At 43.7% G+C, this 17,377-nt stretch overlaps 1 protein-coding gene across 1 annotated transcript in view; it reads left to right on the plus strand.

Moving 5' to 3' along the window:
- Positions 1–14,489: 14,489 nt before the first annotated feature.
- The window catches only part of IGSF5 (immunoglobulin superfamily member 5), a 29,788-nt gene continuing 26,900 nt past the window's right edge, over positions 14,490–17,377 (plus strand). Inside the window, exons 1-2 of the mRNA XM_035315824.1 lie at positions 14,490–14,655; positions 16,864–17,069. Coding sequence (XP_035171715.1) covers positions 17,012–17,069 — 58 coding nt within the window. The 5' untranslated portion in view covers positions 14,490–14,655; positions 16,864–17,011. The remainder of the gene's footprint in view (positions 14,656–16,863; positions 17,070–17,377) is intronic.

The following is a 17,377-nucleotide window of genomic DNA, read 5'->3' on the forward strand; positions in this document are numbered from 1 at the left end:
CTTTCTTTCTTTCTTTCTTTCTTTCTTTCTTTCTTTCTTTTTTTTCAGAGATGGAAGAATTTTCCCATGCAGCACTCCTGAGATAACCCTAGGTATTGCAGACCACCTTGTGAACACGTAAGACTACATATAAAATGGGTGACATGAAATGTGCATTTGTTTCCCTCTACATGCCACCCATTTGAAATGATCATATGGTAGATATGGGTCCATATCACAGAATCACAGACCGGTTGAGGTTGGAAAGGTCCTCTGGAGGTCATCTGCTCAAACAGGGCCACCTAGTGCCAGTTGCCCAGGACCACTAGGGTTTTGAATAACCCAAGGAGGAGTCCTTGGAGTTACTTAAAACCCAAGTGGTCCTGGGCAACTCTCTCTCACCCCAGCTCCCTGGGCAGCCTGTGCCAGGGCTCCTCACCCACACAGCACAGAAGTGCTGCCTGGTGCTCAGAGGGAGCCTCCTGGGCTCCAGTTTGTGCCCACTGCCTCTCGTTCTGGTGCTGGGCACCACTGAAAAGAGCCTCACTCTATCCTCTTTGCACCCTCCCTTCAGGTATTTATGGACATTGATGAGTTCCCCGTGAGCCTTCCCTTCTGCAGGCTGAACAGTCTCTGAGGCTGAGAGCTCTCTCAGACTCTCCTCACAGGAAATACACTCCTGCCCCTTCATCGTCTTAGTGGCCCTTCACTGGACTCTCCCGTATGTCCCTGAGGAGTGTCTGTGCAGACTGTCCAGGTCTCTCTATTGCAACAGACCCAGGAGACACCTTTTGCATTTATACCTCACTTTGACTGATTGAAAGCTACTGTAAATGATTTATCAAGGCTAAACTAGATTCCTTAAAGTGAACTAATTAATACATCTGATTTAGATGTTTTCCCTGTGAGGAACTGGGTGTGTATGGTTGAAAAGACAGTAGGATTTTTCTTTCATAAGCAAGACCTAGTAGTAAGAATATGGCCAAGTAATCATTCAGACTAGGAAGCTCATTTCTTATTTCATTACCAAGTAAAGACTCAGAAAATCACTAGGATGTCTGTAGGTTTCATAGATAAGGAATTGAGTCCTTACAGCAGATGCAGCGGAAAACGCATTTGGGCAGGGAGGCAGGAGTTCATAAATTCATGAGTTATTCAATACTCCTATTTCATTTGATCCACGTAAAGAAAAGGTCAGTTTTACCAGCAAAGAAAGATCTAATGCCTCTGGAGTGCATGAAATATTGTTGCCAGAGAGCAGCAAGAGCAGTGCTGCTCCCTAGGGGCAGGTGGGCTGGGATGTGAGCAGATCTGAGCCCTGTGGGTTCAGCCCCACACAGCCATATGAGGGAGTGGGACAAACCCTCGGGTGGTGGCCAGGCCCAGCCAAGAGTCCAGATCATAATGGTCATGAGTTTGGTCCTAAGATCAGTGGTGGGCCATGGTGATGACAGGTGGGGTCAGGAACAGGACTGGTGAGGGGAAGCAGGGTCAGAGTGCCCCATGGTCCCAATCCCCACGTTACCCAGGTCCAGCTGGGCAGCACTGGGCTCCCCTTCCAGCCTGAGCCTCGTGGTTTCCTCCTGGTAAAAGTCAGGAGGGGTGGGAAGTGCAGTTCTGGCTCTGACGGCTGCTCTTGGCCACATTTGGCCTTCTTGGGAGCAACGTGGTGGGCAGGTGAACACCACCCATGCTTCCAGCCAGGGCAAGGCTTGTGCAAATAAAGGCAGGTGTCTAACTTGGTATTTAGGATGAGTGAAGAAGCAAGACCTGCCAGCCTTGCCGAGTCTTTTTTGAGGGGCTCACAAGGGAAGATCCAGCGATGAAGAGAACAAGGAGTCATATAGGTATTCTGGTCTTTCAAGGTTTTCTATGACACTCTCAAATAAGGAAATTCTAATCAGAAATTCTAATATAGAATACTTTTATTACTTTAGTTTTATTTATTTATATCGTTTCTGTTCTTTTTATTCAACTTTGTGACCGTTGTCCAAGTGTCCTTTTTCACTTGCCTGTGTTTGAAGAGCGGGATAAATATTTTCTGCAGAAATATGTCCCATCCTGAAAAGTGTTTAGTAAGAGAGTTATATTTATATAGAGAATATAATATAGAGAGTAGAACATGCATTATATTATTTATTTTCTTCTGATGTAAATAACCTGAGTCCACCGATTATGATGAAAGAAATACAGGAAAGACTTTTTTTTTTTTTTTTTTTTTTGATAGAAGAAGAATCTGCTCTATTTTAAGTTTCCCATTCAGAAAATAGCCATGCATTTGGTGTTTGCAGGGACATGGCTAACCAGGTGGTTGGGTGGGTGGCAAAGGAGCTGTTTGCCTTCCCCTAGCACATACCCTGTGCTAGTGGGTGCAGAGCCCAGCTCCAGGCTGAATGGTGTTTCTGCTTCCCATACCAATTTTTCAGGTGTATCAGACCTTGGCCTCTCTGCTGCAGCATGTCTGCTTGTGCTGGTACCTTCAGTATGTGCAAAGGGTTGGACAGGACAAGCCTAGCAACAGCATTTAAATCACTGTTCTTTCCATGTAAACTGCAGGAAAGTCTTTTTGCTATTTATTGTTATTGTACCAAGGTGCAAGCTGGTTACTGTACTGCTGAAAGTACTGCATTCAGCTCTGGGGTCCCCAGTAAAAGAAGGACATGGGCCTGTTGGAGTGGGCCCAGTAGAGGGACACAAGCATGATCAGAGGCTTGGAGCACCTCTCCAGTGAAGACAGGCTGAGGGAGCTGGAGTTGTTCAGCCTGGAGAAGAGAAGGCTCTGGAGAGGCCTTACAGTGGCCTTCCAGTACCTAAAGGGGGCCTGCAGGGAAGCTGGGGAGGGACTCTTTCAGGGAATGCAGTGACAGGACAGGCAATGGCTTTAAACGAAAAGAGGGGAGATTTAGATTAGATGTAAGAGGGAAATTCTTCACTTTGAGGGCCGTGAGGCCCTGGCACAGGCTGCCCAGAGAAGCTGTGGGTGCCCCATCCCTGGAGGTGCTCAAGGCCAGGCTGGATGGGGCTTTGGGCAGCCTGGTCTGGTGGGAGATGTCCCTGCCCATGGCTGGGGGTGGAACCACGTGGTTTTTAAGGTCCTTTCCAACCCAAACGTGATTCTGTGATTCTATTACTTTATGGAAAAATACTGATCATAAAGGAAAGTTTTCTGGACTCTGCTAGCTCCCACTCCTGTGGGGCAAAGGGGCTGTGAGCTGAGACAGCACCGTGCAGCTTGATGCTCACACTGGCCTCTTCTGTTACTCTGAGAAATAATCCTTCAATCCCTTGTGGGTCTCTCCTCCCCTCTACACACCTCGACATGCTTCACTCCCACCTCTGTGCCTGGCACCGGCCTGACCCTAGATGGCAGGACCAGTCCAATCAGTGTGTGTGGGCAGACCAGCCCTCTGTTTATATACAGATGAGTTTACATGTTCACCTCCACTAGGTGTTGAGATCCAAGAGGTATGGTGACACCTGGCTCCTGGGACGGTGCTGCTGCTGATCTTCTGTCAGGCTGAGTTGGTGGCCATGGGTAAAGTCTCCTTTCTGGAGACATTTTGTGTTGTTTACTGAAGGATAGCTGTTCTTGAACAGCATTAAGTATGTCTTACCCTAGCTGTTTGTGGCCTTGTACCATCACGGAAATGTTCCCCATGACAGACAGGTCCAGCTAGCCTTATAGACTACAGGTTTTAGTTAGGAGTGTTCCTACTTACCTGAATATAGCTACTGTCAGGGAAGATGATTCTAGTCTCTGTTAATCACATTTGCAGATGCTAACCCTATATTTTTGGGCTAAATTCATAGCTGCTGTGCCACTGCTAATAAGGTCCTCAGGCCTGTTTTAAGAAACTGCCCCATTCTGGATGCTGTTTCCTGGGAGCATATTTGAAATTTCTAGCAACCTGTGCAAGATGCCTACTTATTACTGCATCTGAAATATTTTGTCCCCACTGAATATGTGTTGTTAAGGATTTAACGTCCTGCCTCTCTGAAACATTTGGCCTACCAACACTAAATCGCCAATAAGAAGCAAGTGAGTACAGGCTGAAATGTTATGAATTCAGGTAGCTTGTTCCTCTCCTTTTTACAAATTACCTTCCCAAGTGAATGCTTTAGGTCGCTGCATATTATTTTCCTCAACCTACGATTTTCTGTGTGCTCACATAAATCAGAAAGTGATTTCATAAAATTCAATAGTGATTTCATACATCTCAATAGTTCAATAGGCTACTTTGAATTAGAACATAGTAAATGAATAATTAATTATTCAAAATATAAGATTATACTGCTGTAAAAGGTGATTTAAGAGAAGTAGCTGACTGCATGTAAGGCAAATTTATTTACTGAAACAAAGCCACAAAGATAGTCAGTTTTCACATATCAGCTAAATCAAATGAGTTTTTGCTGCTTCAGACATATCGTAATTTTTAACTCAATCAAAACTGTTCAGTGACCTTTTGCCAAAATATGTGTATTTTCCTATGATAGACGACCAGAAAAAGATTGGAAATGTAGCTAGGATGGTAAACAAAATACTGCAGTGTACATACACTTATCTTTCTAAATTTTTTATAGGCCAATAAGAGAATGTAGACAAATTCTTGGAAGCTTATGTGCATTATCCTAACATTTTTATGCTTCTTGGGTCAGTAGATCATTAAATCAATTTTTTATGAATAGCTTTGGAAAGTTACTCTGAAAAGTTACTTAAGTGCTTCTCGTTTAGTAATAAGGCATGTAGAAATCAACAGAGTTGATAGTGTCTTAGAGCTGGTTAAGTGCACTTCAGCATAATGTATTTCTTCCAACGCAAGGTCGGTTTTTGAATACAGAAAAATGAATATACTTTTCACAATCCCAACTCATCAACTAACTATTCTTAATTTAGGTTAAGATTTTCAAAAATGTCCATGAAGGATTTGGTCACGTACCTTGTCTGATTCAGCATTGCTGAAGAGGTATCACCCTTCCAAGATATTTTGAGAATACAGGATAGATTTTTGCAATCAAACATTTGCCTTATGTAAAAGCTGAGTGGAACACAAGGGCTAACCACCTATAATGGATCTTGGATTTGTGCAGGATACTGTGCAATGTTTATATAAAACACAATGTTTGCATTATTTGCATAGAACCTGAGAATGTTGAGCTAACTATTCAATGTATAATATTTTAATAAAATATTTTGTTACCATAGCTTTGTGTGTTCACTTCTTTTTCAGTTGTGAATGTATTGACATTTTGGGATGAAGTCAAGTCAGGAGGTTTGCTCTTTTTCCAATTAAAATTGATTTTCTCCTCTTCTCTAAAACACTTATTTTTCACATCCTAAAATAAGAGTTGTTGGTTCCTCTTCCTAAGGCAAGTACATAATTCCCATGAAAGACGAAGTAACCAAGAATGAGAATGCTTTCTCAAGTATTAAGCATGCAGTCCTGCCATGTGACACCCTTACCATTAACGATCTGCACATGGTACACCTTTAAGTCAAAAGTAGCTTAAAACAGAATCTTATAAACAGGCTGTGATCTGAAACACAGAGTGTTTTTTATTTGTTTGTCTGTTTGTGTTTTTTTGTTTGTTTTCCAAAATGACAAGAATGTCAAGTATGAGATTATTAAACCCATAACAAAGGTAGCAAAAAAATAAATTAAAAAAAAATACATTTTTAACCACAGTTTATATCATTTTGAAGATCCAGATCCAGAAACAGCACAAACCTGAAACCGTGTTGCCTGCGTCACAGTAGCCAGCAGTGTTTGTGCTTGACTGGCATGCTCCTTTGGATCAGGAAGAACAGCTCTGCCCCCCTATCACTTACAAGAGAAATGTCAAATAACTTAAGCTAGTCAGACTGCCTGCCAAACACAAGCAGTTATGAACTAGGAACTGCAAATAGAAAAGTTCTTCCTCACTACCTACATATTTTGATTTATCTTTTTTTTTTTTCCTCGCTTAACTTTCTGGAATATTTTGCTTGTTTGTTTGTAGGTGGCCTTAATTTCTTAGGTTCATGCCAACAATATATTTCCCAAAGTATTTACAGATAGTATCGCACTACATAGAGGCAAAGCATCTCAGTCACAAGACAGATATGCAGGACATATGAGATCCAACCTGAAAAAAACAGATTTGTATTTTGAACATGTTCTGGCTGAGAAAATAGAGATTTATTTATTTATTTTCAAAGTCTAATAATACAGTGGTTTAAGGCTATCCTTTTAAAAAATTTACTCAAGTACATTTTCACTGAAAAATGTAATTGGACAATTTCTCTTGTTCAGAAATGCCCTTGTTGTTGCTGTATGTTTCACAAAATCGAAAGCTCATTATTTCTGTAGAAAAAAAAATAAAAATCCAAGTCCCCTCTTTGGATTTCTCCAGCTGCATCAAGTACATGATATCCCTTGTGTCTGACTGCTGACCTAACCTGGCCTTGCTTCCTTTATGGCTTTGGATGCTGGGACAGAGGCATATGCAGTCAGTTTCCTATTCTTCCGTTGCCAAAAGCACTTAGAAATCACAGCCACCCTTACACTTAAAAAACGTCAGCGTACAGCTGTAGGAGCAGAATGTCATAAATTAGTTATGTGCTGTGATTTACACCTCCAGCTTGTAGATCTTCCAGGCAGCTATATTCCCTTCATGTTTAATTTAATTGTTATTGCTGGAACAGTGGTTGTAAGTAAATGTTTGACTCCAGTACATAAAGAGACCTGCAGCTTTTACACGTGCTTCTGCTAGCAAAGGTGCAACGAGGGAATTAAAGAGAGAGCAGAGCCAGGAGGCAGGAGTGGGTCTGAGCTGTGGTGTGCATGAGCCATGCAGCTTGCTCCTGCTGGGGCAAGGAGGCAGCTGAGGAGTAGCACTTGGTGCTGGCGTGAAGAGCTCTGTGCCCAGGGTGAGGACGTGCAAAGGCACCAAGGCTGGGCTCACCTGGGCTCCCAGCCCATTCTGGGGGTCCTGACCATGCTGAGGCCAGGTCCTGCATGCTTTGCAAGTTTAACTTGAGGGGCAGAAGGGTTGCTGCTGGAGACCAATGTAGCTGAGCAGTACTGCCTTCTCCAGCGTTGCTGTAAGAAGTAGTGCATGGAATAGGTGAGAAGAGGGACTGGAAACTTTAGCCTAAAAACACATAGATCTTTACCATATCCTTGAGATCTTTCCATGCTCATCAGTTCCCTAAGCTTCTGGGGAATCTTATTTTACATATGAGTGTTGCAAAGGTAATGGCTAAATATCAAAATAAGTTTTACTGCTCCCATGTCTGAGAAAGCCAAAATATAGCAGTGAACACAAGCATAAAGAGAAGCTGAATATCTGAAGCAACCTCTGCCGGGGACTAAAGTTTTCTTACCGTGAAAGGCAGCTTTCAGCCACAGACTCTGTATCACAAGTACAATGCATAGGAGACATATTTCAAAGTAAAAAACAGAACCACCACCAACAACAACCACAACAAAACACAAAACCAAACCTGCCTGTTATACATTGTGATCTTAACTGAATGCCCAAAAGGAGCAGTAAGATGTCAGTCATAAGGATGCATTTCATGAAAATGCAAAAAGGACAGAGCTCTTCCAGTACAGTGCCTACTTTTATGGTGATAATCTGCTCTCTCATCTTTGCAGTGTCAGCTTGGATCGTGCCTCTAGGTCACTTAGGGAATATTCATTAATATTCTATATTCAGAAGAGTAAGCATTAATGTTTCTCATAACTGACAACCTTGCAAAAATACCAGCAAAGAAAGAAAAAGGGTATAATTTCATACCCATTGGTAGTTTTCCTGGCACTATTAGGGATGTCCAGGGGAATTTGGAGCCCTGGACGTAGTGCTTATGAATGCATATCACTGATGAGGCTTGTGCACTGTTGATGTGATGCCTGGAGTTGCACTGACTTATTGACAGGTATGGAGAGCACCAGGTTTAAGGGAGCTCTGGGCAGAGCTGCATTTTACCCAAACTCCTTGAAGACTCTTGTTGTGCATATAGAGCTTAGAAGGGAGTCTAAAATCATGACCCTAAGCAATAACGAAGAATGTAATAGTGATTATAATGAGTGTACAGAACGATGTTTACATTTTCTTGGCATGCTACCGTGCATTGAAAAGTTCCTTAGAATAAACTGAATGATAACCAAAGCAATTAAGCTAACGGCTTGGACCGGAGACAAAACATTTCTAAAGCTGAAGAAAATGTTGCTAGGGTAACTGATATATTAGAGTGCACTAAAAATTTCCTTCTCAGATTTACACTCCTCCTAACAGCACCAAAGCTGCATCTTCTTTCATTCTGTGATAAACTTTCTTTCTTACTTACTTATTGTTGCCTGGACTCCATGCTGAATGTTTTCAATATGTTTCCTAAGTTATGACATTTTCATTGTAACAGCTACAACTCATCACCAATTTCAGTACTGGAGAGGAGGAATATACCTGCCAAAGGGGAAGCGAGGAATGATTTTCAGAAGGAATCCTGTCCAAGGAAATACTGGAAAAGAATACTGCAGATGTGCAGGCTTATTAAGGTCAAATAAAATCTGCAAAGATGTTAATTCAAATAAAGCATTTAATTGTGTGGCCTCCTGTGTGTGAAAATCTGGGAGAAGATTATTTTTAAAGCTTTCCTTATTAAGGGTCCAAAGCAATTCTTCATTGAGTTATGAATTTATAATAAACTTTGAAGAAAAAAAAAAATCTAAATGAAAAAAATCAGGTGAGCTATATTAGTAAGCCTCACTGAGGCCTGGAATCATGGTAGCATCACTTCATGAATCTTTAGGTCAAGACAAAGATGACCTGCCTTCCTAGGCAGATAAGACAAGGAGAAGGAGATAGGCCAGGGTACAACAGCCAACTTCTTCAGATCAATGGCAAGCATCTTATCTTGGTGGGATTGGTCTCACCTTTTGCAGTCTAATATTGCATATCCAGTCCAATCCAGTCTTTCAAATTATTCCATAGTCAAAATAATTAGGCAAATCTCACCAAAGCGTGATAAATTTCAGGTTGGAAATTTCTTCTCAGAAAAAGTAGTCAGGCATTGGGAGAGGTTGCCAGGGAAACGGAGGAGTCACCGTTCCTGGGGGTGTTCAAGGAAAGGTTGGACGTGGTGCTTAGGGACATGGCTTAGTGGGTGACATTGGTGGTAGGGGGGTGGTTGGACCAGATGATCTTGAAGGTCTTTTCCAACCTTAATTATCCTATGGTTCTATGCTTCTGTATCTTACCTGCCTTAGACCCCTGTTTCAGGATAGGAGAAGTATCAGCTGGTAGTGATTTTCTATCTTTAGTGACTACAGGAAATCATCCATGATAAATAGTTTTGGATGGACACCTGTGTCTTAGCTGGCTAGCAGTAGTTAAGGGGTGTCCTGCATGCTGTGTACTGTTACTGGTATTCATACGGATTTACCTCCTCTGGAAGTGCCCACACAGCCACACTTTGTAGCACGTCAGCAATTCAAAGGTGATGTCACAGGAAGCAGCCCCATCTTTCAGATAGTTCATTGTCTGTCCAGTAATTCTCTTCTGTTCACTCACAAAAACATCTTTTACAAATTGACTTTTCATTTAAAATATGAGCTTTTCCTCCAGTGCATCTGGGTTCTGATTAAGGAGAATAGTGAAACAAAACTTAAAACAATTATTAGTCTTCAATATATTAACAGATGAATTAAAAAATATATTTAAAACTAAAGCTTGTGAGAGCAGGAGAGCGGGATCTGCATGTCTCACTTAGACTGCTATAGCTAACTAACACAAATAAAAACTGTTGTGAATGAGAAACACCTTACAGAGGGCAAAATATTATAGCAAACAGTAGAAAAAATATGAGTAAGAGCATAGAGAAAGAAACAAAAGTGTGGCAGAATTGGAAAAGTCATATCTTAGCATCTCTTTGTCCTGATCAGCTACTAGAGAGAAGGGTCATGTAGATATCAAGGTAAGAAACATCTAATTCAGTCCCTAGGTCAGCTTATCTCTTACCCCAGCCTTTTCTAAAGGTTTCACTTCTCCTATTCTTCACTAGAGAAAAGAACGTGTATTTCTTAATATACAGCTATTTCTCAAAACCTTTATAATGTTCAAACCACTTTTCAAACCAATTTCCATAGGAAAATTAATAATTTTATTCCTGCTTCTAGCCCTGATGTCAAATCAGCTTTAGTGTTGTATTTGTAAGTGCCTCTTCCTTATTTCAATGCTCCCATTCTCTGATCACACTTTCTTTGACTCAGCTAAATAAGCTAATGTAAAACATGGAAGTGCAGGGACTGGTGATTTCCCCCACTGTGCTCTTGCTTATTAGAAGTAACTTACAAATGAAAGGAGTCTAACTGCTTTTCAATTTCCGTCGTGAAAATTTGTCCAATTCTCCTGTGAGGAAAAAAAAAAATTACACTTATGGCCACAGCAACAATGACAGAAGCCTTCACCAGGCAACTCTTAAATAAAAGTCCATTTCACTCGGAGCGTGGCTTGGCACAGCAGGCTGTATAGGCATATGTTCCAGACTAACACACCCCAGAGCAAAAAATTTCTGAGGGTTGCTCCAGCTGCTTACACATTTGAGTAGCTGTAGAAGAAAAGATATGGTGTACGAAAACGACTTTGGAAGGGTTGGAAAAAAATGGGCAAAAATCCTCCTACTCACAGGCAGAAGAAAAAGGGAGAATTGGAAAGAAGTGTCTAGAAGAAACTGGAGTGGGAGGTAGGAATCTGCATGGTACACAGGCTGATGATTCACAAAATGATTTTCCATTTGCATCAGGTTGGCAAACTTAGGACTTGATCTTTCAAACACTCATAAGTATGGGTAGTCTTGTATGTGTACCTTGCTATTGGTGGCTGGGGATTTGTACCCTTTACCATGCTGCGTAATGTCTTATCCCACGCAGATACTAACCAGTGCCAATGGCTGCATTCATCATGATACGATGGTTCGTTAGAAAAGTCAAAGTAAGGAAGGAACTAACAAGGGCAGTGAAAAATAATAATAAAATACTAATACATGTGTTGGTTGCCTAAGCAGCCCCAGGGAAAAAAAAGGACATTTGAACCCAGTCACCGTGCACCAGATGCACCCAGGAGGATTTCAGCTGATGAGACTAAGCCAGACAGTGCGTGGGTGGAGGTGACAGGTGCTTTCCTGATGACTCCCACTCAGGTCAGATCCAGAACCAGACATGGTGGATGCTGAAGGCCACAATGCACCCTGTTTCTGCTGTGGGCTTCAACTAATCCTATCTACATTGAGGGGGTGGGAATGATATGCCTGTAATTGGGGCCAGCAGGCTGTGTGAAGGGACAGCAAAACCAGTGAGGTGCTGAACAGATGAAGCCTTATCTTCTGTGTAGATGGAGGTGTCCCAGCAGAACTTGGAATGTCGAGCTAAAAACCACTTGCCCTGAGCATGCTGGTGGTCTGTTGTGCAGTAGTCATCAGGTATTTTTTTCATGGGGTGGGAAATGTGAGTCTTCAGACCACTTTGACCTGAGGAACTCCAAAATCAGAAGGAACCCAGCCTTCCAGGAGAGTGCCTCAGTGAGGTACAATTGTGCCTCTGGAAGCAAAAACTTCCCCCCAGACCAGTGCTGTCCCCAGCCTGTGACAGCTGAGCCTGTTTGTAGAAATCTGGCAATGCTCAGAGTCTTGCGGGCAGACTCTTCCTCCCACTCCCCATACTCCACCTCTTCCAGAATGGCTGCCAATGTATCTTCACATTCTCTGTGCTGGCCCTAGTGGCATGAGTACTAAAGCTCATATAATAAGTCCAGAGTGACGCAGAGTCTGCCTACAGATATAGATTTTTATGTGTTGCACCCACCAGACTGCCTGGTTTGAGAAGAATGATAGACCTTGATGAAGATGCATGCCCAGGGTCCATGGACATGTCTCCAGCGTGGTCTGGCCAACTTGAGGTGCTCAGGCACATCATCTGGTAGGTACTAACATACAAAGCATTCATAAACTGGGGACCACTGCTCAACTCCTCCTGTCAGAGATGGGCCAGAGCAAATCAAATACCAGTTTGCTTATTTGGGGCTGTTTTCCAAGGCCCAATCAGTCAGAATCCCTCCCTTTTGAAAAAGGAGATGAGGGAATGCTATGTTTGAAAATTCCCTCCAATACTTTGGCACGAAGTAGTGTTTCTCCAAGATCCACAGCCATACTGCCCTCCCAAAGAAACACAGGCATCAAAGGGTCTTTAGGCATGCAGAGCGCTACAATATAGTAGGGATGCTGAGAACCCTATGCTGGATGTAGCTAATGCAGTGACAACTAAGCGTCTATACCCCTTTGTAGATCTCAATCCCATTTAAACTTTTGAAATTACTTAATTGACAAATTTCTACCTCTTTCAGTGTGAGGTAACACCCTATTTTTGTGAAAAAAGTGATTGGTGGTATATGCATCATTATGCATGTAGGTGCTTAAGGATCTGGTTAATCTACAGACTATGACAGATTGCAGTGTGGTAAAGAGACAGCTGATCAGCCTGTAATTAGTTAGCGTTGTAGCACAGATGCAGCAACATGACATCCAGAAGGACCTCAATAAAATTGAGGACTGCACCAAGAGACGCATCATGACATCCAAGCACAAAGCTCTGCCCATCAGATGCAACAACCTTGAGGTACAGGCTGCAGTAGTAGCACCTAAGTGATAGTGGGTGGAAATCTTGATGGAGACCCGAGTAAAATGAACACCAGGGTGGATCCCAGCCAACAATACCTTCTATTTGTAAACATGACAAACCATGTACTAGATCACATTCAGAGGTGAGCTGCCAGCAAGTTCATAGAAACTATTATGCTCCTCTACTAGACACATCTGGAAATCTGTGTATGGCTTCGTGTCCCTCAGTTCAAGTAGGGCATGGAAAACCTAGAGAGGGTCCACTGGCAGGAGATCAAGTGGCCAGAAATCGAGAGCACAACGCTGGTGAGGAGATGCTGAGGGGGCAGAGCTTTAGTCTGGCAGAGGGGAGGTTAAAGGGTGATCTAATAGCAGCTTAAATCTACCTGAAGATCAATCACAAAGATGACAGCCAACCTCTTCTTGGTAGTGCCAAATGATAGTTTTGTACAATCTAAAAGCAACTATTATCCTTTCTTAAGCTTTTTTTTACGAAGAGTTATCTTTATTAATCCAAATTGAAAATCCAGTCAATCCATTTTAACCTTCTGCACTTTTCCCACTTGGGCAACCAGAGATGGAAACTGTTTATTAGATGTTTTCCTTTTTCTTACTATAGCTCTATTTGGATGGAAATCAAAGTATTCATAGAAAGTATCTCAAGAAAACTGTTACGAAATTAAGGCTTTTGGTTGAACAAGAGAGCAATATTTTAGACTTGATACAGGAGACATGTTTGGAAAAGAAAAGAAGCAAAATGAATATATATATATATAATTGCTCAGAAAGTCCCAGTAGGTTTGCTCTTTCTTTGTTAATAAGTCAGGGTGATAGTTTTTCTAATAAGGTGAAGTTTTTGAAATTTAATTTTGGAAATTGATCAAAAATCCACAAACAGGATGTTTCATTTCCCTTTGCTGAAGTGAATCTTTTCTGAGTCAGCATGGCATTAATTTCAACGTGCTAGAACTGTTACTGTGCTTGGTAGAAAATACAGTTCAGGAAAATCCTATGTCCCTTCTTTATGACTTAAGCTTCCCGGCAGATGGAAGTATCAGTATCTCCTGATATGTCACATTCATTCCACTTACTGGCCAACGATGCTGTAACCATGAAGGATGCCGTTCAGCTCTCAGAGGAAGAAGAAGGCTGCAGCAGTTGCAAGAGCATCTCTCTAACAAGGCAGCACTGCAGCTTTGATGAACAGAAATGACTACGGATGTAGCAGAAAAAGGTTTGATTTAACCCTGCAAAGCAAATCAAAATATTTTATAATCAAATAGAAATACACGAACGAACATTTTCTTGACATAGTGTAAAAAAATCCACAACACAAAAACTGGAAGGCAAGGCAAGGAAAACCCAAATAATCACTTGGGGACTGTTGCAGCTCCCTGGGGTCCCCCCACCGCCCAGGACCCTCATCTCAGTCCTTGGGGCCATCATTCCCTGCCCCAGCAATGCTGCAGGCTGATCCTGGCCCTGACCCAGTCCCCTTGGTGCCATGTCGTGGGTCTTGTCTCCAGCTCTGTCCCCGGCCCCATATCCCAGACGGACCCCATGCTTCTGCTCTCTGCCACGTTGCATGCAGTGCTATGATGGCAGGACTAGCTCCAGCCTGGGCACGCAGCACCAGTGCACACCCTCGTGGCTACAGAATATGATAAGCAAATGTCACCGTGTGTCACTGCACCCTGTCCAGGCAGCCCAGCAGCCGTCCCCTGAGACATCAGCCAATCCAGCTTTTCAGGTCGGGACGGTCTGCGACTTTCTGCTGCCAGCCTGCCATCAGCATGACGCCCTTCCTCCTGCAGGACCGGTTAAATATTAACACCGCAATATGCATATTGGGGCGGGTGGGAGGAGGCTAGCGGGGGAAGACACGACCATTTCCTTATCTACCAAAGGGACAATGTCACACCGAAGCCCAAGCCCGGCGGCGGAGCGGGGAGAGGTCGGCACTCCCGGCCAGAGGTGGCGGCGGCTAGGCCGGGGCCTGGGGAAGGATTCCTCCAGGAGAAAAGGTGAGGGCTTGCCCAGGGCTGGGAGTGTGGCTTCGAAAGCTGGCGGTCTGTAAGGGAAAGCAGGTGGGAAAACTCTTTTTGGCGTTCAGGGAAGGCAATCCAGAGGCACTGCGCTGCCTTGGCAGAGGGAGTGGCTGGGAAACACAGGTTAACCCTGTCCTCGGCTCCTGCCTCAGTGGGGCTGGCGGTGGGATGTTGGCTGCCAACATCCTCCGGTGTGGGTGCGGAACAGGCTCAGGTCAGGGCAAGGCCAGCGACACCAATCCACCAGTGTACCTGTGGACCAGGAAAAGATCACAGCCGGAGATAAAAAAAGAAGTGGCAGGGGCTAGCCCCAGGCATTTAATTTTCCATCAGGCAAAATACTCTGCTTCAGAGTATTTTCCCTTTGTGGGGATGAGATCATTTTTGTTTGAAAGTCCTTTTCGAAATGTACAAGGTAAAACTGAAAGCTCGGGTTCCCTTCTTTTCCCTTGTCATTTTACGTCACCCCAAGTTATTTACTGATCTTGGCCTGAATTGTACACAAGGTCCTAGCACATTTGTTTTCCTCCATAATAATTTGCTGAGTTTATATTGGTGCAACTGGGTTTGGATGTGCTGGCTCCCGGGGTTCTCTCTGGACCTGCAGGTCCTCCCTGGGTTGGTGACTTCCTAGAAAAGGACGCGACACTGTGTTTTGGACTTGCTTCCTGGTGTCTCGCTCAGGCTGTTTCAGTTAATACCACCGATAATACTAACACTGAAAAGCCACCAGTCAGCGTGTGTACGTGCGGAAGGCTAGGGCAAGGAGGGAGAAGGGAGAAGTCCCTGCGGGTCGCACACCATGACCCTCCCCTCAGCTGCCTGCGCGGGGCTCCTCCACACACAACCCTGCAGGTGAGCGTGTAGCCAAGGAAACACACAGGCTTTCAAAATACCTCAGGAAAACCCAAAGCAACCCTCAAACTAACCCCCTTCCCAACCCACAGATGAAGAAATCAGCACACGGGCTCGGTTTAAAACGTTGATTAATTCACAGGGCTGCCCTTTAAATTTGTGGGGCAAACTGAAAGATTGCAAAATGGGGAAAAACAAAGCAAACTGCCAGCTGGTCACGTCACAGCTGCCGCACTCAGCTCAGCCAGACCCTCGTGTCCAAAGCATGGATTAGTGAACAGAGCTCTTGTGTTTTGTCCCTTGGCACAGTTTTGGCTTAAACAAGAAGGCGATTAAACGTATGCTTTTGACAGCAAACTCAGTATCTCTGTGGTGATACTAATATTTATGCATCGCCACAAAGAACACTTCTGAAATCAAAACCACTTTCCTAACAAGAAGTTTGAGCTGACCACAAAACCGCAGCCTCCGGCCTGCATCCCTTTCACGAAGGAAAGCTTGAATTTCCCAGCTGAGAAGTTTGTAAACCAAGCAGCGCAGTCAAAGTGCCTCCCACATATTTTGAGGGGGAGGAGAGTAGTATCACAGAAGTGAATCAGAAAAGCTGGAAAAACAGAGAATGCAGAATTAAGGTGATGGCTCCCACCCAAGCTCTGTATGTTATCTCTGTCCACTGTGGAAAGCTGACGGTGTTTTATTTTGGGGAGTAAGAGCATAGTTTTTGAATCCTAGTTTTGGAATTAAATGCACAGAAAAGAAATACAATATTTTTGGGTGTGTAGGGATGCATTGGGATGTATTTCTACTTCCCACCCCAAAGGCTGCCTGGCGCAGAAGGCATTCCTTCATGCCTGTTTCCTGGGTGGGACAACAGCCCCTCCATACACAGGTCTGCTCCTCTGCAGCCCCAGGGGAGGCCGTGGCCCCGTGCAGTTGCTGTGTGTGACAGTGAGTGACGGAGCACAGGGTTCATTAACCTGCCAGGACACTGCCAACGGCACAGGCAGGGCACCCACCGCACACACACACACAATTGTAGGCAACTAAGAGAATTATTTTCCCCAGCTGCTGCTGATTAACTTTAATGATGCAAATGCCACCCCCCCCCCTCCCCCGACACAGTCAATCCTGAAGCAGCAGTGTTGTAATAGCCAGGATGGACTGAGGGCCTGAGGGGTGCGAGGTTTGGAGGGGAAGGTTTCTATGCTGAATTAAGTTCTGTGCACCGAAAGCTCATCTACTTCTTTTCAAATAGTTGTTCTGAGAAAAGATACTGTTTTCCTCCCAAACCCTGCCTCATTTAATCTTCTCCCCTTGTTTGTTATACAGGTCACATAAAGTCACATTTTGTCAGAGGACACAAAGCAGCAGCTGATTTCCAAATTACTTGACAAGTTCTGTCCTTCAGCTTCTTCTCAAGCATGCAATGACCACCGGTGGCTTTCTTCTGCCTTAGGGACCAGGAGAGAATGCTCCAATGGAGAGGTTCCAGAAATTTATTTTACTCCTTTTCATCTTATCTGCCTCGCTAACAGGTAGGACACGTTCATAACCCGTGAAATGAGCCACCGTGGACTAAAAGTGTGAACTAATTTTGAAGCTATGTAAATGGCAGTTACTGTCAATATCAGATTAAACAGTAAGTCCCAGAGGGGGACTATTCAAAGCGTTTAAAATGGATAAGTTTGCATGTAAAGTCTGAATATTTTAACGGCTCAGAGCGGGTTTCAGTATACAGGACTGAGCAGTGGGTGGCATGGGGAGTAGGTGGGGAGGCTGCCCTATCACTTCCAATGAGCTGGGATGTCCCCACTCATTCCTCTCCTTAGCTCATCCTTCTCCT

This window comes from Oxyura jamaicensis, chromosome 1 (assembly GCF_011077185.1).
Source record: "Oxyura jamaicensis isolate SHBP4307 breed ruddy duck chromosome 1, BPBGC_Ojam_1.0, whole genome shotgun sequence".
In the NCBI taxonomy this organism is placed as follows: domain Eukaryota; kingdom Metazoa; phylum Chordata; class Aves; order Anseriformes; family Anatidae; genus Oxyura; species Oxyura jamaicensis.